Genomic DNA, 23,395 nt, shown 5'->3' on the forward strand with positions numbered 1-23,395 from the left:
GATAGTTGTAGTTACCCTTTTATTGCATAAAAAATAACCTTTTGGATATGTGCATGCCAGTTTCAGTATTGTGGACATTTAATAAGAGGTTTATTTGATCAAAATGGATTTTCTGCATTCTGCTAGTGATTATTTGTTCCCTTAATTTTAAGCAACAGTTTTCCTGAAGTAAATTTAAATGATATAGGATACTTATAAATAAATAAAGGTACAAAAAAAAGTGTATTTAGTTTGGTTGGTTTTGGTTTTGTCTTATAGTTCTATGAAGCTTTTCCTTTCTTTGAAATCTGAAAAAATGGGTAAAAATAGGTAAACTGCCAGTGTTCAGTACAGCTGAGAAGGGGTAAAAAGTTGTACAGTTTATTGTTACAATCTTCTTGCTGTGAATGATGGTAGTAGAAAGCTAATTTGTTGAGAGAGTATCTTCTGCATTAGGTGATGGTTTATTACAGTGAGTTTTCCTTGTGTCAAGCTCCAAACACTGACTTCCAGGAAAATCCCACATGCATTTGGCCTTTCTTCTTCCTCTTAGAGAGGTTAGGTGCTGTGCCTACTTGTTGTAACAGTTTCTTAACATTTAGTAGTAGAATGACCTTCTGGTAGCTGTTCTTACAAAACTGGGGGGTTTTGTTGTAGTCTGAATGTATAGAAAGGGAGAAATAGATTGAGCTTTGAAGCTTGGAATTGACCTGGCATTTGAAACTAGTATGTGTTAAGAGGTTTATGTGGAAATACTGAACCCAGTAAATCTGGTGCTCAGATATATTAATGCTTAGACCTCAAGCTTTTTTCTGTATTTTGACTCAAGAGATTAAATGTATTTGGTCCATTGTTGTACCAGTTTTAATGTAGGTCAAAGCAGGGCACTGGCTAGAATTGGTTTGCTTAATGAGGAAATGGTACATAAAATTTTTTAATAGTTATAACTGTAAAGTGATAACAGTGGGCTATAATTTATAAGTGATTTCAGCATTTTAAGTGATTTATTTTCACGTAAAATCTCTAGTTATTTTATACAAAGTTTACTGATGTGTAGAGTTGGTAGCGGTCAGTGCATAATTTTTCCTCATTTCACAAGGCGAAGTCAATGTTTAGTGTGCTAAAATTATCTTAATTTATATTTGAAAACTAATGTATAATATTCTTCTTTTAGATGATGCGCTGGAAGATTTAAAATCTCAAAAGAAAAAAATAGTAAGTAAAATGTCAAGAAAAAATGGTTGCTATGGTCCACTAAAACTGGCGTATGCCACGTATTTGCACCAAACTTGATCAACATTTAATCTTAGACAAATTTAGGATGGAAAAGGTTCCAAGTCTTGGATAACTTGCCCTCTTTGCAAAGTTTGTAACACTGAAAGCTGTTTCTTCTCTGTTTAATAATTCCATAAGGAAGCTTGCTGTTTTCACGTGGTTGGCTTCAGCTGCCTTGTAAGGCAAAACTTAAAAGCCACCACAACCCTAACACTCTCAGCCCCCCAGCCCTACCCCACCAAAGCAACTCCTCCTCCCTCCAAAAACTCCAAAAATTGTATTATGAGGCTTTGTTATTAGTGAGTTGCCCAAAGTGTTCACCTCATACCTTCTGGATTTTGCCGTGGTAGCTAAATTAATAGAAAACCCACAACAAAGGTACCAAAAATGAGTTGTATAAGAGTCTGGTATTATGTCATGATCTGTGTTTTACCACTTCTAAAATGTAGATGTAAAAAAGATAACCTGTAACCTACTGATGTCATTGTCCTTTGGTATAGAGGATTTGGTAGTATTTAAATGGATGTGTCCTTTGGTTGTAGTGGTGATACAAAGGGGTTTGAGAGGCTTACATTTTCTGGGAAAGAAACAAATGAGCATGACAACTGCATTGTTAAGTTTATTTTATGAAAACTGCTTAACTGAAATTAGTTAATGTTTCCAATTAACATTGTCATTTGGTAGCGTTCAAGGAAAAGTTCTTGAAGCCGAAAAAGCGCAGTGGAGAACAAAAGAGTTTTTGGAATCTTAAATGTAAAGTCTTCATTTCAGTTTAAGTTTAGTTTTCTGTAATCATGAAAATCTTTATTGTAGAAGAACTAGTAATGCTGAATTTTTGTACGTGAGAAGCAATTAAGAATAAAGGCATTGAATAAAAGATTAGTCAGGAAAAACCTAAATGTGTATTTTGCATATGCAAAACATCAAAACAGCATACTGTAGAAGAACCAGGAGTAGTTAAAAATGAAGCAACTGCACAAATACTTTGTAAACAATAATGAAATTATAGTGTAACTACGGGGAATTTAAATCTGGAAGTATAGATTGCCATTAGTGTATATGCAAGTCAAGCTTTAATCATTAAAGACAAACTTCTAAATAGGATTAGTGAAACTGAGTTCTGGGAAGTCCAGTAACATATAACTCAGATATTTTTCACAGTCTGTGATTATCACGTGGTCTTGTGGGTGCCTGGTTCCTAGCAAGGAACCAGAAACAGAGGGCTTACTGCAACTTCTTGAATCAGTGCAGTGTTGGTATTTTTTACTCAGAAGATGGACTCAGGAGGTTCATCATAATTTAAGATATTCAATTAAGCATTAAAATTAGATAATTATACACGATACAGAACATGTTGAAATGAGCTGGAAGGGGATGCAGGTAACAAGACAGAATATAATTCATGTTTTAGATAAAAACACTGATAAAATTGCATTCTTTAAAATTTTGTTTTGATAATACTCAGATTTGATTTTGTTTTGTTTTATTAACTTCCTTAGGAGTGCCTTTGGCTATGAATAACCTACTTTTGAGTAAAACAAAACAAAAATCAAGTGAAATAATGGGGAAGGAGAGGTTTTTTTTTCCCCTGTTGAATTCTGATTTGCTGCTAAGTTTGCAAATAGGATTAGTTACTAAGAAATTTACATTGTGGTCCTCAAAGTATCTAGGATAAGTAAATTAAGTGTTTCCTGTTTATTTGTAATGCAAATTGTTTCCTAGGCACAGATCCTGTCGAAACAGCTGTGCTTTTTCACTTTGTTGCAGCTCAGCTACCTAATTGCTGGATCAATCTTATGCTGAAGACAATTGTCCTTTTGAAAAATGTTACAGTACTTGTGTTTTACTGTCATGTGGCCCACCTTTTCCCTACAGACATTACTTGCATGCTGAAGGGATATAAGGCTGTTACAGGGCTTACCCGTAAATGGTGTAAGCTCCTCATCTGCTAGATAAAATGTCCTGGTGGGTTTGCAGTGACTGCTCAATAGAAATTAATTTCTGTTTAATTTCTGTTCTGGCTTTGGTGATAGAGTCATGTGGATACTCATGTGGGTAAAATACTTGACAAATACAGATACTTCATCTAGAAATTACCATTAGTATTGTCTATCCTGTACTTTGACTTAAAGCTTGTGTAATACTTATTTCTCACAGAACTGACTGTCTTCTATTTTTTTTCCTAGTGAATACTTTAAAGCTTGTTGAGTTATGAATTAGGGGTAGGGATTAAGTTAATTAGCTGTAATTAAGGCACTACTTCAAGATACAACTTTGTTTCCCTCCTTGATCATAAGGGATACTGTGGTTGTGTTTGTGACTCTTTAGCTGTGATTTTTGGCCTCAGAGTTTCTCAGTTAATGAGGATGTCAGCCCTTAAGCCTGAACATGGGTAGATGAGCAAGTTCAGAGGGTTAAGCATATTAAAGCAAGGGCGTAGGACATGTATCAAGCTGATACCATGGGGAATTAGTGGAGAGTTTACCTGGAACAGCAGTCTTAAAGATAGGATAATTCTTAGCCTGAGGACAAAGTCGTGAAGCTAGTGTAGTAATTACCTTGCTAATTTTAGAATTAAACTTTGCTGAAGCTTGCTCAGCTACTCTGAATAGTAGGCTAAGTGTAATATTAGACTTTGACAGACTTCCTAGCCATTTCAGGTAAGAGTTTAGAAAGTTGCATTTGTTAATCTAGGAAAAAGCCCCCAACTAGTCTGATTTCAAGGCTGTCTTGGAGTTATGTTAGTAATGGGAAAAAAAATTCAGCATATGAGTTCTGCTACTTAAAATAATTACTCTTTAATCAACTTTGTCTTCAGCATTCTAGGTGTAGACAACCTTTGATATTTTGATAACTTTCATATGTGATAAAAACTCTGCGAGGAGTTGGTTGTTGTATAAGCTCCATTTTGTCTACCTGGTATATGCTAGAGTACTGCAAGCATGCAATTGGAAACTCAAAATACAGTTAAAAATCATATTTACTGACGATGGGTCAAATGAATTATTTCTTTCATGTAGCATTCACGCAAAGCAGTTACTTTGGTGGTTTTAATGTTGGCATGGATCTGTTCAGAGTACACTTGATTACTGTGACTTAAATGATTTATTTTGGATTTTAATGAAACTTCTGTTATGTGTACTGGTATATCTTAAATGGTGGACTGGAATGAGTGTCATGGCTTTGTGTGAACATAAAGAAAGACCTCTTCATAGTTGGGTTTGAAATACCAAGTAATTCTCAGTTCATGAACTCACCTAGTAGTATGGTGAATAATGAGTGGTTTGCACCACACCAATCCTTAAGTCTTTGGTTGCTAAATTGCATTTACAAGAAGCTTAAAATACATTACTTGTATTACTTTTCAATTTAGGCAACTGATGTTGTTCCCAAAGGAATTCTGTTTGGTTGCCTGTTGGGAAGGAGTTCATTGATACAGTTGCTCATATGAAGAGAATGTGTTTCCATACTTCTTTTTTAATATCTGATTAATTCCATGAGAAGTTCATGATTAGGCTGGTATTAACTTTCTTAGAGAGTTCACTTGTAATTCTGGTTGCTCAGTATTATAATTTTATTGATAAGGACAGACTACAAGTTAGCCCTTGGCAGAAAGCAGAAAATGGTTTTATAGGAAAAGTTTTGGATCTCAGAGAAGACTGTATTACAGAAAAAGAGGAAGAGGTGTTGAGCAATTTGCTATGTTAGTGAGCCAGTGCTCAGTGTTAAGTTAACCCTTCCCAGATTATGCTTCAGGATGGTGAATGTTCCAGAAGTCAGTGTGTTGGTTTACATTCGTCAGTGAGCTTCCTGTGTTGGCACACAAGCAGTTTTCCTCTGCTATGCAAACATAAGAAGTAGTATTTAAATTTTACACAGGCTCTTACTTTCTTCGAGTAATTACACTTACTTGCTCACAGTAAGTAAACTTGGACTTTTTTGATTCTTTATTTGGTATTGTCAGCCAAAATGCAATTTACTTTAGAAGAGTATATTCTATAAGTGAAAGCATGAGAAATGTGGCTATGCTTATAGAAATCCTGACAATTTCTATATATTTTCAAGAAATTTGTAAAGAGTCAGTTGTGATATTGAGTTCTTGTTCAGATTCAGCTTTACTAGAATTTTTAAGCTATATATGAATTTCAAAATATGAAGAGTAACTCGTTGAATTATCCAATAACTGTGTAATGTGAAGGATAACTTCGACATCTGAATCTTGTGGTGAGAGTTGAATTATGTTTCAAAATAATGTTACTGTATTTGCAAAACTTATGTATCCACAAATAGCTACGATACTGTCTAATACTGGTGTGGCAGGAAGTGCTTTAGATAAAGAAAGTGTTGAGTGATGGTGGAGCATTCTGGTTTTTCTCTCCCCTAAAGGTCACTTTGTCCTGCGGAAGGTTATTTCTCTTTTTGGCTATACAGACAACTGCATGCATTTTATGTTCATTGATGTGAAGTGAATTGGGTTTTTTAAATTTTGATTTGCTGGCCGGATATTAGCACTGACTGTTAATGCTTCCCTGCTTTGCAGCTTCACCTCACTAGCCTTACCCCTTTATATAAAAATCTGTCTTACGATTTTCACTTTTAAAAGCAATAAATACTTTATTTTTCCTATTAGGCCATTAATTCTGCTCTTATTGCACTGTGTGGCATTTGTTTTATGAAGTTAGTGGGTTAACTCCAAAGTGATGCTGAAATACAAGTTTAGGAAATTGATTTTTACTTCCTTCTTCACTCCCTTTTGTTTCAACAGTCCTTAATTAACAGCCTGGAAGGTATTCCTTGCCTCAAACTTCAAGAAATGTGTGGAGGAGTGAGTGTTGAATGAATACACAGTAGCCATTAAATGGAGTGAATTTTTATTTAGCTTCTGAGGTCTATTTGTAATCCTGAGGTCTGTCAAAATGTAAAACTCCTTCACAGTCTGTATATGCAGAATGGCTGAAACTTTAGTTTCTCACTAGCTAAATAATGGCATAAAATTCATGTTAACCTGCACCATTTGTTATTTCAGCAGTGATAAATGAGTTTGAGAGAATTTAATTTTTTGACCACTGACCTTTTCAGTTTTGCAGTTTATGCCAACAGCAAACTTCAGAACAAACAAAGCCCCCACTTTTAGCTGAACATGGCCATTAGTCAGCATATCTAGAAAGGTCTGCTTAAGATACTGTAAAATGTATTATTATTTCTATACATATTAGGTATTTGTCATAACTTCAACTATCTCACTTTAAAGTTAAGATGCTTCTGATGTTGGCTGTTAACCGCTAAAATGATACTTTACTAGTGATTACTTTTTTTAATTAAGCCCATGTATTAGCAATAAAGCCACTTGAGTGCATTGTAAATAAAACGCTGTAATAATGAAGTGCTTTAATTACACTCCCTAAAGTATGCATAGTTCTCAGTAAATTTTTTTATTTAAATTCTTAACGTGTTCCTTTTTCTGAAAAGCAGTTTGAATTGCTGTAAAGATGTAGATCTAGCCTTTAAAGTCATTTGAGCAAATTCCATGGCTGTTCTCTAGTTAGTGAGTTTTCACAGCATTTGCAGCAAGCTAATTGCTTCTGCTAATAAATAATCTAAAATCGATGCTGACAGCAGTTAATTGGCACAGGGACTTTATTCTGTAAAGCACTTGGCTAACGACCTTCCTTAAATTAATAGCATTAAGTGCTATGAGGAAATAAATCTAAGGAATTGCCTGTCATTTGCTTGTCATGTCTAATAACTTCCAATAATGATGGCTGATAGATTTTTGCACATTCCATTATTGAAGTTGGTGCTTGTAATTATTCTCCTCATTATATGTAAACAATTAGCAATATTTGGTGTTTCCTTGCAATAAAGCTGTTAAGTACAAGTAGTCCATTAGAGTTCAGAAACTAGTTTTGGAAGCAAAATTTATTTTCCATTGAATACAGCAAATCTGCAGGTATCTGAAAATGCTACTGGTTCATTGGATGAGCCTCACCTTTTGGTAATGTTGATAAGATGCTTGTAAATGGGAGGCTGTGGTGCTATGGTGGGGGAGAAATACTTAGAAAAATTCTCTACTGATGTGTGGAACCTTTTTGTTTCCAGCTTGAGGAAGTAATGGAAAAGGAAACATACAAGACTGCTAAACTAATCCTTGAAAGGTTTGATCCAGAATCAAGTGGAAAGGTGAGTCTTGTTATTGATACTGATGTTATATGAAAGGTACTATGGAGCTGAGCATTCAGATAATGTTATTTATAATTAATTGGCAGGAGACTGAACTACCATCTGCTGGAACATCTGCAACCCCAAGACCTGGACAAGGTAATAGCCCTGTAAAACAGGTGCTCTTTAGCATAGATACTCATCTTTCACAGCAATTTCCACTCTAGAAGTCTGTCTATGATAAAATTTGTAGATCAATTGACCTTTATTTAGGGTTAATAGACTGTTCATTAGGCTGTGCCCATTACTGTTCTGTATTTTTCAGATAAGGGATCTATTACTAAAGCCTGATGTTCTAGACAGCAGAATATTTAATGCTGCTTGATGTTAAAGCTGAGAGAAAATTAACTCCTTGTGGCATACTTGCAACTTTTCTAGAACACTAAGGTGTTTTCAAATCTAGTGTAATATTAATTGACCTAGCTTTTCATTTGTGTTTCTATTTATGGCTAGTTAGACCTTTCCTAATGCAGTGCTTAAACTACTTCTGTTTAGTGCCCAGAGAGGAAAAAGAAGCTGGTGCGTAATTCAACTACTTTCTAGTTGCAAAGAGTGGACACTTCTTTACTCGTTTATGATGTTCCGTTTAAAGGTGCTATTGAATAAAATAATAAAACAGAAAAAAAACTTGAATGTGTTTCAAGGCAGCCTTGTTTCTAGATTACCCACACAAGTTTCAAAACTGGAAAGATATCACACACAGTAGAATGCTTACATTAAAAAGGTGGTATTTATGCAAATATTTACGTGACCAAACTACTGTTAATTTTTGTTAAGGTTGAGTGTAATATGCTGTGCTGTAGTTAAACTGAATATGCTTGTATGAACACAGTATAAAGGCTGCCTCGTTATTATACTACTGAGGATTGTACTCACACTTTAAGACAGATCTTTGCTGTTAACTTGCTGTTATAACCTGAAAGGGCTGATGCTCAAAATAAACTGCAGTATCTGATATGCATAATTTTTCATAAAATAGACATATTGCTTTAGAATTTATTATTAGAATTGTCAACTTTGTGTTAAATTCTTGTGAGTAACCAAACTTCCGTTTTTCCCATTTCTCAGTCTTAGTACTCATTTTGTTGGGTGCAGAGCACCTGGATTTACTGACAAGGGTATTTATAAGCTGCACCATCAAATTTGCTGGTTTGTTGTTCTTGCTTAGCTTCAAATTGCCATGAAAATGTTTTAAAACTATCCTTACTTGTTGACATTGACAGTGAATAGTTGCTGTGCAGTACCTCAATAGTGAAGCTTTAATCTCTTCTGGTGTCTTAGGCACAACAGCTTTTTTTCAAGTTTGCTCCTTACCTGCTCTCCCATCATTCCATTTCTTCAGCATTCATAGTTTTATTCAGGCTGAAGGGCCATTCTGACACCCTGTTCTGTTCTCTGCCTTAATACAGCTCATGTGTGGTTGCCAAGAATTTTCTGTTATACCTGTAATGTGTAGGTAGTCTGTTGGCTTTTTTTAACTCTTTATAAAATTCATCCTCCTTAAGCTATGTTAGAAATTACTCCAATAGTCTGGTAGTAGGGTGACAGATCTGTTTATAGAATGCAAGTAACACTGACCAGGGTATGAAACTGTCTGGAAATGTGTTTCTGTATAGAAATCTACAGATAATTAGCTATAAATTAGATGGTGATAAGTCTTTAGTCACTCTGGCTTTATTAAGAGAGAGCAGCAGCAGTTTTGAAACTCCTTTGGAGGTACATGACTGATCTCTTCCCCCCTACCCAGGCAGTAAGGAGCAAGTAAGTGTAAGGAGCAGTGCTGAGAAGTGAGTTGGTGAGTCTCTATTAATTAGTCTTGTGTGTGTTTGGGTTTTCAAAGCATAGTGCCCCTGCTTTTGATCCAGAGTCTGCCAAAAGCAGATCAGTTGGGTCCAGCATATGCTGTGTTGTGTTGATTGTGTCTTGACTGTTAATAGAAGGGCTGGGAGGGAGAGGTTCTGAGATAGAATTCTTACTGAGAGCCAGTGACTGTAGGCTGTGGTCTACATTAATAAGTGTGGTATGAGTCGATTTGTGAACCAGTTTTTGCTGAGGAGTTTGCTCACACTGTGCTTTAGAACTTTTTATTTAGAGCCAGCTGGAAACAGGTCTCATGGGCTTGGTGGAAGGAATCTTTTAGTACAGTTTCATTTGCAAAGATTGCTCTCTGAGACTGTCATGTTGTGAAACAATAGCCTCTAAGTGGGGACACAACTGAGAAAATGTACAGTTCTCTTTCAAAGAGATTCAACGTTTTGGGGTGCATGGACATTCTTGCTTGAACCTGAATAAAAGTGCAGTTTAGCTTTGGGAAGGATTTTGGAAAACAAATTTTCTAGGTTGTCACAGCTTATAGTTGGATTTTATGATCTTAAGGATCTTTTCCAACCTAAATTATTCTAGGAGTCAATATAACTTTGTTCATATACAGCACAATTTTATTTTATTTTTTCTGATCTGTTCTCTAACACATTGAATTTGGAATCAGTGCAGCTTTTGTCTCCATGTAAGTGGTTAGTCAGTCTATTCTATATGGAGGTGTGTTATAGTTCAAAGGGACATGCTGTGTTTGGCTTTGGCTTGTGAAATTATGGAGACTTAATTTCCAAATAACTTGTTCCTGTTATATGCAGTAATTATTTCAATTTTTAGCTATCAAAAAACCTGCTAGCTTACTGCTGTTCACACTAAATGTCTGCCCAAAATGTGTATTAGCTTTTGTTCTGTGCAGTATATAACTTAGTGTAACTAGATGACACCTGCATTCTATGTGGTTGTGGTATAATTTGGTGCATGTAGTATGTGGTAGAATTAGAGTGGTTAGGAATAATAAAATATCTGTTAGCAAGTTAACATTAAATCTTCCCTGATCTTGTCTTTGCTCACTTTGGACACAAGCTAGCTAAGCAACAGAACTCATTTTCTTGAGCTCTGTAATGGAGTCTTTTTGAAAAGAGGGTAAATAATGACTGATATAGAATCAAGTTGGTCAATGTTGGGTGTGAGTCAGCTGATGAAAGGTTAGTTAGTTGGTATGTTTTTGACTTACTGGTTGAAATGAAAGCTTGCACATCATACTAATTGGTACAAAGGTTTAATCAGTATTGTGTAATAGTTGGTTCTCAGAAAAACAACTGGTAGTGCCCCAATTTTCCTGTGTATTTAGCTCTTTTTGCAGTTCTCGTGATTTTGACATGTACTGCTTGAATAAGTAATGGTAGTTTTAACAGATGATTTAGGTCAATCTTGTGTTTGGCATAAAAAAACCCATGAGGAAATCCAGAAGGAAAGGAATTTGAAAATTTAAGTGCTATTTTATCTGTTCAGAAATGTTTTGAGGGGTACAGTTAGTGAATATATGCTTATTCAGTACTTTGGCCATAGAGAAAAATAGTGTAAGTATATATTTGCAGTGAAATATTTATCAACAATATCCTGTTGTTACCTGCTCTTCTCATTTTGCTAACACCACTGTTAGCAGGGGTGTATTGTAAATGAGATCACTCTGTGACCTGAATTAAAAGTAATGCAATAAAAGATGGTTGCAGGCTGTCGGATGGATATAGGCATGAGGAGGAAGAAAGAAAATTATTGGTTGGTCTTTGATACTAAAGCCAACAAGTTATGTAAACTATCTACTGACCTGCAGTGTACTGTTGCTCTATAAAAATAATACATTCTTCTCTACAAAAGTCAAGGTGTTTCAAAGTGAAGGAAAAATAAAATAGTTATGCTTGTAAACGTGAAACATATCACTGTCTCACCACTGCAGCATTGTAATAGTCTTTAAGAGCTCGTACTGAATCATCAGTTGAGTAGATACCTCTTAAGTAATGTCTGCTTATATGTGTGAATTGTCCAGTGCCTGTAACTGTAGAATTTGAACTGTGTTCTATTTTTAAGCTATTTGTCTGTCTTCATGCAGTTGACTTTTGGATACACAAATACCGTTACTGAAGAGAATCCTTGGAAAATGGCAAAACTTCGTTAAAACTACATCAGCAGTACCTGTATATTGTGTTAGTGTTGAGGTCAATGGACATGTTTCTTAGCTAAGCTGTGTAACTTGGAATTACGGAAATCTGGAACTTTGCAAGAGGCTCATTTCTAACACATTGTATCTTAAGGCAATTTGAGAAGTATATAGATCATATTCAGTTACATCAGAAAAATATTAGGGCTGCTGTTGTGGAAGTGCACAGCAGATTTAAAAGGAATTAGGGGAGTTCATGGGTAAAGCGTCCACATGTGATACTAAGATGATGAGACAGGGCTCTACTTGCTATGCCCATGACAATGCATTTATGGATCCTGGGGATGCTATCAGAAATGTAAGCATCAGAAATTCAAGTTTGTGTGTTGTCACTGAATAACATCTGCAGCCACTCTATGAAAGGAAACACTGGAATGGATGGGCTGTTGGTCTTGCCAAGGAGAGTGTTTCTCACTTTCTCATAATGCAAGTTCTGGTGACTTCTCTTACTTGGGGAGCAGCAGAGTGTTGGCAAGTTCTCTTAAGTATGAATCATAGAATAGAGTGAAAGCCAAGTGAACTTCTAAGTGAAGGCAAAAAATAAAGGCATTGTGCATAACCTAATATTTTGTGGAAACTAGCAATGAGTCTTGCATTCTTAACTCTGTAATGAGACTAAAACTACTGAAGCACATCTCTCTAATACTGACTGTAAAGTACTGGTTCAGCATCTTTATAGGAACAAAAATATGGGGAAAGAGTTGTTAAAGTAGCAGTATCTTTTTAATTGAAAGTCATTTAAAGAAGACTTGCCAAAACTGACCCTTCAGAAAGAACAGGCATAAGGGGCAAAGCTCTTGCTGGCAGCATGGAAATTGCTTAGAAATAGTGTATTATGGACTCAGAATAAATGTGAGTATAGCCATGACCTATTGAAAGAGACTCAGACCTCTTAAGCAATTAAAATTAATATGCTTAAACCACGTGATCTAGTAAGACAGCCTTCAAAATGTAAAACTAACATCCATTTTTGGATTTTGTTTGGTTTTGTAATGAAAAAAGAATGGATTAAGATCTCTTTTTATACATGTTGAAAATTATCTTGGAACAAGTGGAATTGGGCTTTATCACTCATTTTTTGTACATACGTGGACCAGAGAAGACTTGAGAAATTACATACCTTGTAGCCTAATTTTGGAAACTAACACACGACTGGAAACTGTAAACCAACAATAATGGTTAAATAAATCATGGATTTTAATCAGTATTTTGTATTTGGAGGTGGGTCATGCCTGTTGGTCAGATGGCATAGAGAGAATGCAGTTGTCCTAGTGTAGTAAAACTTGAAAGGTTGCTGCTAATGTCTCTCACAAAAAGCTCTTGAAGACATGTTAATGGGGAGGTTCATCATAAATGAATTCTTACTTCAGATAAAACTCTCAACACCAGGAGCAGTTTTCAAACTAGAAGCAAGTCACCAAGGAAAAGCTGATGGAATTTCTGCAACTACCTCACCAATTAATCCTGGTTTCCAGATTCTGAACATCTTAAATAGTGAGGGGGCAAGCATTAACTTCTAACTTGTTAAAATCAAGTTAAAATACAGAACCTTCAGACTTATGGGGTGATGTCATTTGGATGATGAAGTTGTGTGAAGTAATGCAGCCATGCACATGAAGGTGTGGCAGGGGAAAAGTAGTAATTTGTTCTGCTTCGTAGGAAACTGAACTAGATGGATTTTTAGTAAGACTGTAGTTTTTTAACTTGTAGTTTTTAAAGTGGTGATACCAACAAATTTTTAATTCTTTCTTCTGTTGTATATTAATCCTATTTATATGTACAGATAAGTAGACAAGACCATAACCTATGTATGTTGCAATTTTCATGGCACTAGATTGGCTGTTTTCCCACAGAATTGTTATGTTTGACCTAGTACTTCAGTGATAGCAGCTTTTTCTTAGCTAGTGCAAGCCGATGTAGCATGTTCCCCTCCTCCACCCAAAGCAGGAGCTTGGCGTGGTAGTATTGTACTTTTGGGGGCAGGGATCGTTCCTTCAGACTCAGCACACCCATTTTCCAGTGGCTGGTTGCCAGTGGACCTATAAACTGCCTGCGAAGCATTTAAACTCTTCCAGCCTGACACAAAGTCAGCAGATAAAATCCCTCTAATCTTGACACTCATGGAAATGATTTTAGAGTCCAAATGTAGTGTTAAATTCCATTTGCTGTGAAGGAAGACATGCAAGCTTGTTCAAAGTGACTTGGGTGCTATATGCTAACTCTGTAGGGTATTACAGCCTTAGGTGTGGGTGTTACTGGGGTGTCCCTTTTAGAGACTAAGCTGGTACTTTTTAACCATGTGAATATCTGCAGACCTAAAGCAATGGTTACATTGCAGTTCGATTTGTTGCAATAGTGACTATTACAGCATTGAAACCATAGTATATTACTCTGGTGGTATTTGGCTTCAGGTAAGAACAACTGAGGAAGTATGTTTAAGGTTTTCATGATAGTGATTCAATACTAACTGATAGTGGTGTGAGAAGAGGTAAAAGTAGGGATGTGTTCCAGCAGAGCCCATTCTTGCTTTGTGAGAATCCATGCACATGGTTTGATGACAGGGTTACTGAAACAAGTGAGTGAAACTACATCACTTGAAAGAAGCATTACCTTTTCTTCTGTTTTTAGAGTTGTTTCATTTATCCAATCTGATATTTTAAAATAACTCTGGGCACTTAGCCTGGGCATTTTAGGTACTGACTGAGTAATTTTGGTCCCATGAAAAGCTGAATACTTGGAAGCATTCTTAAGCCATGGAGTAAAAAGTGGTCAGTTCTGTGCATTGTGGTTTGAGTCTAACTATTCATATGTCCAGCATTCTGCCTTAGCAGATACTTTATGATTCTGTTCTCTAATTGCCTTCTAGAAGAATTTTGCCCAAAGTGTTTAACAGTTATGATAATTGCTATTGAAATACAGTATTCTATGTGGTATTTACTTCTGCATGGTATTTACTTCTGTGACATGCTCAGCTGATGATATTTAGTTTAAGACCTTCCTGGTTTTGTTTGATTCTGTAATTTGCTAATTGGTATAACAATATTAATGTACCTTTACTAATATCTTGCCTATAATGCTAGATACTAAATTCAGTATGTACATGTTCTTGTCAGAAATTCGTCAGAGGACTGCAGCTCAAAGAAATGTTTCTACACCTCAACCTGCAACTCCTAAACAAGGCTCTCCAAAGTCCCTGCTTCCAGCATCTCCGAATCTGCAGAGAGAGACACCAGCTGTGAGCGGGCTCCTGGAAAGAGCTGCTGTGGCATCCTTGCAATCAAACGTTTTACCAAGACGCCCTGGATCCCCTGCTACTTCAGTGCCTGGAATGGGTAAACACAGCACTTAATGTTATTTACAGTTTATATTGTTTTCTCTGGTTACCAATAAAATAGGCCATTTTCAGACAGTATGGAAATGGCATTTCATTTGGAGATAGCAGAGCAGTTATCTGATTAAGCAGGAGTTCCATATTCAATTAGCCATAACTCTTTACAGCTGGCACCTTTTGATGCTGAAACCTATTGCCTGAGCTCATTTAACTGTTATGGCTTCTTTGTTTAAATGGCAATAAAACTTTGCAGTATTCTGTAGTCAACAATATAGCATACCTTTTTATGTTCTTAGTTTAGAAGAGCTCTATGCTTGTATAAATCAGGTACAGAGGAGAACACTTTCAGAATACATTCATGCTTCTCACTAAACCCTGCACATATTTTTTTTAACATGCATTTTGACATTTATTTAAATTTTTACTCTAGAAGGTATAGTCATGCAGCCTCTACTCATAGATTAAAGTGTGGGATACCAAATACAACAGAAAAGTTGTCTGTGTTGTAGCTGAATGCTAAAAAGGCATTGTTATTTTGGTACAAGAGTCCAAAGTCTAGCAACAGGTTGAAATCTGGTAGGAATGAGTAGTCCTTAAAATTTGGTTTTGTAGCCTGAAAATGTTTTTCACTTGATTTCTTATTTGGTATTCAGATGGGATGGACTTTCAATAAATAGAATATGAACTAAATGGAATTGGAGGAATTGCAAAATTTGAGAGTTTTGGGTGGGAAGCACAGTTCTCATTTTCCTCATGGATGGTAAAGCTGTGTGTAAAGGATGGTTTGTGCCAGGCCTTCCATTCTTCATGGGATGTTTGACAAATTGGATCACAAGGCAAGAAAAGATATGAAATGCTGTCTTGAAAATAGAAGGGGTAAAACTTGCCAAGAATCTCGTGAGCACCAGTGTAATGTGGAGTAGTTCTTCGCTCTATGTATACAGGGATCAAGAATATTTTTCTCTGCCCTGTGTTCCTGATTTTTACTTGAAGCTACTTAAGTCTTACCAGCTGTATGTCCTTCCTTACTAATTTCCAAGATACAATCTAAAAGTAGACCTGTAAATAATATATTGACACCTGCTCTCTAAGATCTTGGGAAGCTGAATGTTAAAATGCCTTTTCCTGTTGCTTAGTGAAGTGGAATAAACTTGTCATGGAAAGTTGTGATCTCCCTTCTCTGTAGAGTCCATTAAATCTTATCTGTTGTTAGTAATTCTTTACCTGTGTTATGAAACTGCTAAATTTGTTTTTATCCCTGAAGTGAACTGTAAAGGCAAATTGTTAGTAAGTCTTGATTATCTTGAAGTACCAGAAATTAGCTCCTTGCACCAGGAAATTGGTCATCTGGTTGCAAACCACATTCACTGATATCTGATTACCAAAAATTCCATAATGAGTTTAAAATTGCATGCTTCTTTTTAAGGAAGCTGACTGTATAATAAGCTATCAGCTGTATAATAGCTTTGTTCTTTGGGGAAGATTCAGGCACATTGAATAAGCTGGATGAAATTCAGCCTGTACTGCATAAATGTTTTAGAGGAGGAAGGAAAATAAAGTAACTGACTTGTTTGAAAGGACAAGCTTGTGATTTAAAAATTCTAATGTAGTTTTTGTGATAATGCCTTACAGGCACTTTTTCCCCCACTAGTAACTGGTATTTTGACCAAACATGTTACTTTGCCATGAATAACAATGGGAGCCACTGCAATTGTCAGTTAATATGGAAGTCCTCTTTTTTCTTGAATTTCCCCAAACCTTGCAGGTGTATGAAATTTGTCGTGTAGCTGTAGTGAAAAGTACGTAAATTCAGTATCTATAAGAACAATATTGCATCTAAGTTTATGCATGGCCTGCAACAAATATGAATAGCCTTAATTATCTCTATTTTACAGAAGATTAATAATTCATTTTCATTATACTATATTTTGTAGGGGAGAATCAATTTAACGTGTATTACCACAGAGCTCCCATATGTTTGAAAATTAATAACCAGCAGGTAGTTGAGAGTTTGCCAAGCTTTGCAAAAATGACCAGTCTTTCTACAATGATTGCTTTTGATGTTTATATTAATTACTGGTGTCCGTAACAGCATGAGAACCGGGATGGTTGGTTTGAGTTATTAGTAGGCAGGTAATTGAAGTTGTTGTTGGAGTGTGTTGTGATGTTTCACTCCAGGTGACTTTATTCAATTTTTACCTTGGTTATTGACTTTTAGAAACTTAATATATTGGTGATTTACAAGTCATATGAAAACTTGGTCTTTTGAATAAATTCCTAAGTAAACATTTGAGTGTAAACCAGGTATTCACAAAGTTGTTCTAGAGCTTTAATTCTAGTGCAGATTGTATCAGTGCCTTTTTTTGATGGAAGTATTGGATCTTTTAGGTTTTTATGAGGCTCTAGGAAATGAATTTTGCCTGACCTCTACTTTGGACAGCTTTAGCAGAATCTAGCTTATACTGCACTGAATTTGTTCTGTTTTGCTGCTGTGAGGGTTTTGTTGCTGTGAGGGTCTAGGTTCCTGCTTGAGGACAGAATACAGGGGTAACTTGGAAATGCATTCACTGATTGTTATCTCCTGAATTCATTTCTCTTGTTTGTGAAAACTTAAAAAATTTTAAAAACATTTATGTTGAGTATGGAATCTTTTTACTTAACAAATGGGTTGTAAATTGCAGTATTTTCTGAACAAATTTTCTTGTGCTCCTAAAGATTAGGACAGTCCATTTAGGTCAAATATCCAATATTGACAAGATGTATCTTGAAAGACTGTTAGAAATAGTGCAGCCTTAATGTCAAGATTAGTCTTGTTTTATGTGTAGCACTGCAAGAGGGCACTGCTGAAAACACTTGATTCCTACAATGTTTGACATTTGCCATAGAGGATGGAGGTTATCTGTATGTGGCATTGAGCGTGAGGTTTACCACAATGTAGTACATTCTGCCCTTAGTTACTTTTTCCTTTGTTGCTTCTGTCTGTGAAGATTGAAAGGTAGGAGGCTTGAAATGGTAATTTGCTCGCAGTCATTTTCAATGCTGTATTTAAACATGAAGCCCATCTTGGATCAGGTTATTGAATAGTAAGACTTGCTGTTTTCTCTGCCTCCTGGTCTGGAGGTGAAGATTTATGAGGAGTGCCTGAGATACTTGATTCTTTCAGCCTGGAGAAGAGGAGACTGAGGGGAGACCTCACTGTGGTCTTCAGCATCCTCATGGGGGGAAGGAGAGGGGCAGGCACTGATCTCTTCACTCTGATGACTAGTGACAGGGCCCAAGGAAATGGCATGAAGCTGAGTCGGGGAGGTGTAGGTTGGGTATCAGGGTAAAGTTTTTCACCCAGAGCACTGGCATGGGCTCCCCAGGGAAGTGGTCACAGCACCAAGCCTGACAGAGTTCAAGAAGCGTTTGGACAGCGCTCTCAGGCACATGGTGTGATTTTTGGGGTGTCCTTTGCAGGGCCAGGAGTTGGACTCGATGATCCTGATGGGTCCCTTCCAACTCATCATATTGTATGAATACTCTGCTTAAGAGGTACATGTTACTTCTATTTGTATGTTTATCAAAGTGCTGGAAGCTATGATTGTGCATGTCCTGATGCTGTCCCTGGCTAAGTTGCTATAAGAAAACTAAATCTGAACAATCCTGAAAAGCTTGAAGTCAACTGTTTTTAACACAATATCTTTCAATCAAATGTCCTTCTGAAGTAGTTCAACATACTAACAAACTATGCTCTCTTAGTTGTCCTTTGTTTGGATTTTTAAAAAATCCTATTTTGCATTTTTAGACAGTGCGTTTAATCTGTTTTACTCTGTTGCATATTGAGACAGTGATTTTAGTTTGTTTTACCCTTTAACTTCCTCTTTATTATTGGTCATTACAGGGGATTCTGTGAAACATATGTCAAGAAAAACACTGGAAGCATACAGCAAATTGAAAAGAGAATTGCAGGCTGACTTCTGTAGTTACTAAAGGCCTTTCTTTTAAGCCCTGCTGTTTCTATATTTGTTTTTACTGGATGTAGTGAGAATAGCTACGAGCCAGAACTTTTTGCACCTCCATTATTTAATTTCTATGAATTACATATACTTAGTTCTTGCAGGGCTTCAGGTTGCTGTATGCTCATCTCAGTACAAAACCTGCTAATACTAGCTGGTTTTTTTTCCTGTCTCACCTTCTTAGCTGTCCTGAGCTTGTATAGGACTTTTGCATTTTTACTAGTAATTTTGTCATTGGTTTAAACCAAGTTTTATTTGCAAGGGGTCACAGTTTTGTCTTGAAGTGGCTGAAGCTGACCATTTTGTCCCAGTTTGAGAGTTCTGAAAGACTGGTTCGTTGTTCTACTCAAACACTGTTTATTTTGCTTGTTTGTTTTGTGGACTTTGAATGTAATTCATAAAGCTCTTATGGGAATAGATTTTAAGTCTTCCCTTCTCTTCCCCCAAGTGCTGCATTATCTTACACCCAGAACTGTTTGTTGAAAGTACTGTAACATAATGCTTCTGGTGCTTAACTGTAAAATGTTTCCTCTCCATACTTAGTTATTTGAATGGTTGCATGACACTGAACCGTGCCGTAAATCAAGTCCTTCTGGATGGGAGAGAATTTGCTGAAAGTCCTTGCAAGGAGTTTCAAAGATAAACCGAGACTTTTCCTTGAGTTTCAATGCTTCCAGATAGCTGTTTATTAAGTCTTAGCAGAGGAACAGAGCCACTAGCGTGACCCAGGTACAGCATAGAGCACAGAAAAGCAGGAGTGAGGGCTCTCTATCAAGATTTACACAGCCTTTTAAAGATATTTTAACCAATAGTTACTAAAAACGTACATTATTTTCACTTTCCTACAATTATTCAGTAACACGGGCAGGAACTGCGGCATTTTCTATCCAATCATTCCAAACTACTTTTACTGCAGAACATGGAGTAGTAGAAGAAGGAGAAGAAGTTTTAGAGAACAACAACAATCCTCCATTTTGATGGTTTTTATTCTTATCTATTTACTACAAAGAGAAGCCCAAAACCTCTAAATTTTTCACCCTGTGACAATCTTACGTAGTAGTCTATCACCTAATTCACACCACTGTATTTTCTAGTTCTTGTCTGACTGTTGGTAATTTTTTCCAAGGTTTGAAGCTAAAACAGTGTTGTTCAGGGGGGTAAGAACCCTTAAAAACAGGCAGAGAAATATTCTCGGCACTCTGGGTTCCTACACTTGCATTGGAATGATTCAGACCTGAGTTGCTTATGTTAGGCCTAGCTTATTCTGTTTTAAGGCTGCAAGAGAAAGTAGACATAAGAACTCAAAGCTATATAAATGGAAATTGGTGGTTTGCATTGGTCTTATACAATGGACCAGATGTTTTAAAACTTTGCAGAAAGAAAAACTTGTGCTAGTGTTCCAATTTAACTGCTGTAGGTAGAGGTGAAAAAGTACCAACCATTGCTCTTACCTTTTCTTTAAGGAGTTTCGTTTTGATAGTAGTTTGTTAAATGCATGGGGGAAATAGTATCTTTATAGTGGCCTTCTGGCTTCTCTGACTAAGCATAAATCTGAAAGTATCCAACTTGCCATTAAATGAGGGATTGCCGGAGTGACAAACAGCTGGACAGATTTAATGTAAAGACTGAATGCACGCTGAGGGCATGCTCATGTGGTATAGTAATTACACAGAAACCAGGGGGTGTTTCAGTGGTGACAACTTCATAAAGTCATAGAATGGTTTGGATTTTAAGGGATCTTAAAGATAATCTATTTGAAAGCCTCATGCCATGGACAGGACACCTTCCAGGAGACCAGGTTGCCCTGATCTCTAGTTCTATTGTTGTCATTGATTTTGCCAGATTTATTGGTATAAACTAGAAGTATAAATTTGCAGAGTTGAGAGTGTATGAAGAGAACTTAGTTAAGTTGTTCTTTCTTAAAAAGCCTCTATTTGTTAATAATCATTGAATACTATTGATACATAAAGTTCTTCAGAAATTGGAAATTTAATTACATGTCCAAGGTGTAAAAATGGAGTGATTTAATGAAATTGTAAGCTAAAGGAGCAGAAGAGGAATTTTCAACTATTGTGGGTTGAAGAATCTTACAGCTTTCCTAGTTGACTAAGAAATATGCCCATGTATATTAAGTTGATGCAATTATTTTGTTACAGTAGCACACACAGTAAAATACGATTTGTAATAATATAGTGGAAAATAATTTTGATATAATTCATGTCTTCTAGGTCTTCATCCTCCAGGCCCTCCATTGGCAAGACCTGTTCTTCCTCGAGAAAGAGGAGTTGTGGATAGAGTTATTGAATATTTGGTTGGTGATGGTCCTCAGAACAGGTAAAATGTTCTTTAAGAAATACCTAAGCACTTTGGGGAAAGGAAGCTTCTTAACCTTTTTGTTTAAGCCAGACACATCAAGGTTAAAAGAATTGCAAATGAACTTGTTCAAAATTTTCGTAATTAAGAAATGGCTCTTTCTCAATGATTCAGTTGAAATCTCTTTGCAGGGAAACTGCTAATATTTGGGCAAAACTAACCTCTGTTCTGAGTGGTATTAGCCGTGTGATACAAAGAAAAATCTGTACTCAAGTGGGTGAATGACTTATATTTTGAAATAAAAAAATATCCATTGCCTCAGCACTTTAGCTTTATATCTGCTATAAATGCCTTTCAGATTGCCTTCAGAACTATCCAGACATATCAGAACATAACACATTAACTATGGTTACTTTTCATATTAACTGTATTCTAATGAAACAAAAGCTTAATTTGTGTGTTGTTTTCTGACACTGATGATATTAAAAATATGTTGAACTGTGATTTAAAGTGTAGCTGCGAGTATTTCACAGTGGTTAAACCAACTTCAAAAAGTATTATTTAATCTACAGATGTAGTTTGCTTTCAAGGGTAATAATTTCATTGTGGACATCACCTTTTAGAAGAAAAGATCTAAGGTATTAGTCAATATGTAAGGTAAAATACATCTTCCTTCAATGTGTTTTTACTTAAAGGTATGTAATTATGTATTATTCATGTTTTCTAGGTATGCTCTTATATGTCAGCAATGTTTTTCTCACAATGGTATGGCTTTGAAGGAGGAGTTTGAGTATATAGGTAAGAGCTAATCTTTTTTAGACTGTTACTTGGCTTATGTTTCGTAACAAACATGAATCATACTTCATTTTGGTTGCAGCTAAGTACTTAACTGACATTGTGACGTATCACTTCATGTGGGATATTTTTTGGTAACTTATTTCTCTGTATCTTAAGATTTCCTTCAAGACTTAGAGAAGTACTTTATTGCAACCTCCAGGTCATGGATTTTATGTGTAGAAAACTATTCAGTAGAAATAAGCTTCCTCCAATACATCCCTGAACATTGCTACTGGCTATGAATGGTTCTCAGAAGGGTTTTATGTTGAGAAACTATCTGACATTAAAGTGTGCCTCTTTTAGCAGAACTTAAACTAAATTTTCCTTTGGCAAGAAGATCTTGGGGGCGTATTGGAAAAAGTGGGAACAAGCCCTAGGGGCCTATACGTGAATTTATGGCTGACAATAACTTAAGACAGACACAGCTCTTTATTGAACACAGATGTTGTATTTTGCCTGCTTTCTACCACAAGTGTAAGCCTGATGCTTAAGAAACTATGGATTCTTAGCTAAATCTTCTATTTAATTTTGTTTAATTTTATGAGTAAATATACTGCACTGTAAGAATAAGCTGAATGTTTCCTATGAAACCAAAGATACGTAGTCTGTATGTCATTTTAATTCACAACTCCACTGTACCAGAAATTGCCACTTCCCTACTTGTCTTGGTGAGAGTGGGGAGGACAAAAATAGTTATTGAAGTATTAAATGGTATCCAGTACTTCTACAAAACAAAACTGCTTTTTCTTAATTAAGCGTCACTTGAGCAGAATGCTCCTCAAAAGGCAGAACGAGACATACCTTGTGGAATTCCTAACATCTCCTTACTCAGATTGTGGCGAAAGTGCCATCTTAAGGGGAGGGAAAAAAATTCATCTGCCAACGTAATTCTTTTGTAGGAAAGAATAGAGCACCATGTGGCAACATCTGGTGCTACTGAATTGCATTATTTTGTTCATTGTGGTCAAATCTTTCACAGTGTTGGGCAGTACACAGTGCAGCAGAGCTGAAAGTAAGCAGGTTTGCAAAAAGCAAATGCCTGCTCAATTTAGAGAAGGACCTGTATAGAACAGCATATGTGAATTTGATGAAGGTACTCTCTGGTACTGATAGTCACTTAGTTAACTCTCTGGTTTTGGTATTTTTGACCATCAGAAGATAGTGTAGGAATAAAGGTGAAATGTGAAGTTAATTAGTGAGGCTGCTTACTGGGTGTCTTTGTGTAGCATTTAGGTGTGCCTACTGCTTCTTCCTGAATCCTGCAAGAAAAACTAGACCTCAAGCTCCACGACTTCCAGACTTCAGTTTTGAAAGAAAGCAATCTACAGAATTGCGATCTGAAACTGAGCCTCTAGAACCTAGGGAGAGAAAGCCCCAGGAGCCTCAGCAGACAAAAGGTATGTACTAATC

At 36.2% G+C, this 23,395-nt stretch overlaps 1 protein-coding gene across 4 annotated transcripts in view; it reads left to right on the plus strand.

The window, feature by feature from the left end:
* Positions 1–23,395, plus strand: part of LNPK (lunapark, ER junction formation factor) — a 50,633-nt gene that overhangs the window by 11,882 nt on the left and 15,356 nt on the right. For all 4 annotated transcript variants that reach the window (XR_014226587.1, XR_014226588.1, XR_014226589.1 and 1 more), the window contains exons 6-12: positions 1,154–1,194; positions 7,354–7,434; positions 7,521–7,572; positions 14,620–14,838; positions 21,064–21,169; positions 21,876–21,946; positions 23,212–23,382. Coding sequence is in view for 1 of the 4 variants with exons in the window: in XM_082285417.1 (XP_082141543.1) it covers positions 1,154–1,194; positions 7,354–7,434; positions 7,521–7,572; positions 14,620–14,838; positions 21,064–21,169; positions 21,876–21,946; positions 23,212–23,382 (741 nt within the window). In the remaining 3 variants the exon portion in view is untranslated. The remainder of the gene's footprint in view (positions 1–1,153; positions 1,195–7,353; positions 7,435–7,520; positions 7,573–14,619; positions 14,839–21,063; positions 21,170–21,875; positions 21,947–23,211; positions 23,383–23,395) is intronic.

This window comes from Coloeus monedula, assembly GCF_965178545.1.
Source record: "Coloeus monedula genome assembly, chromosome: 7".
Classification (NCBI taxonomy): domain Eukaryota; kingdom Metazoa; phylum Chordata; class Aves; order Passeriformes; family Corvidae; genus Coloeus; species Coloeus monedula.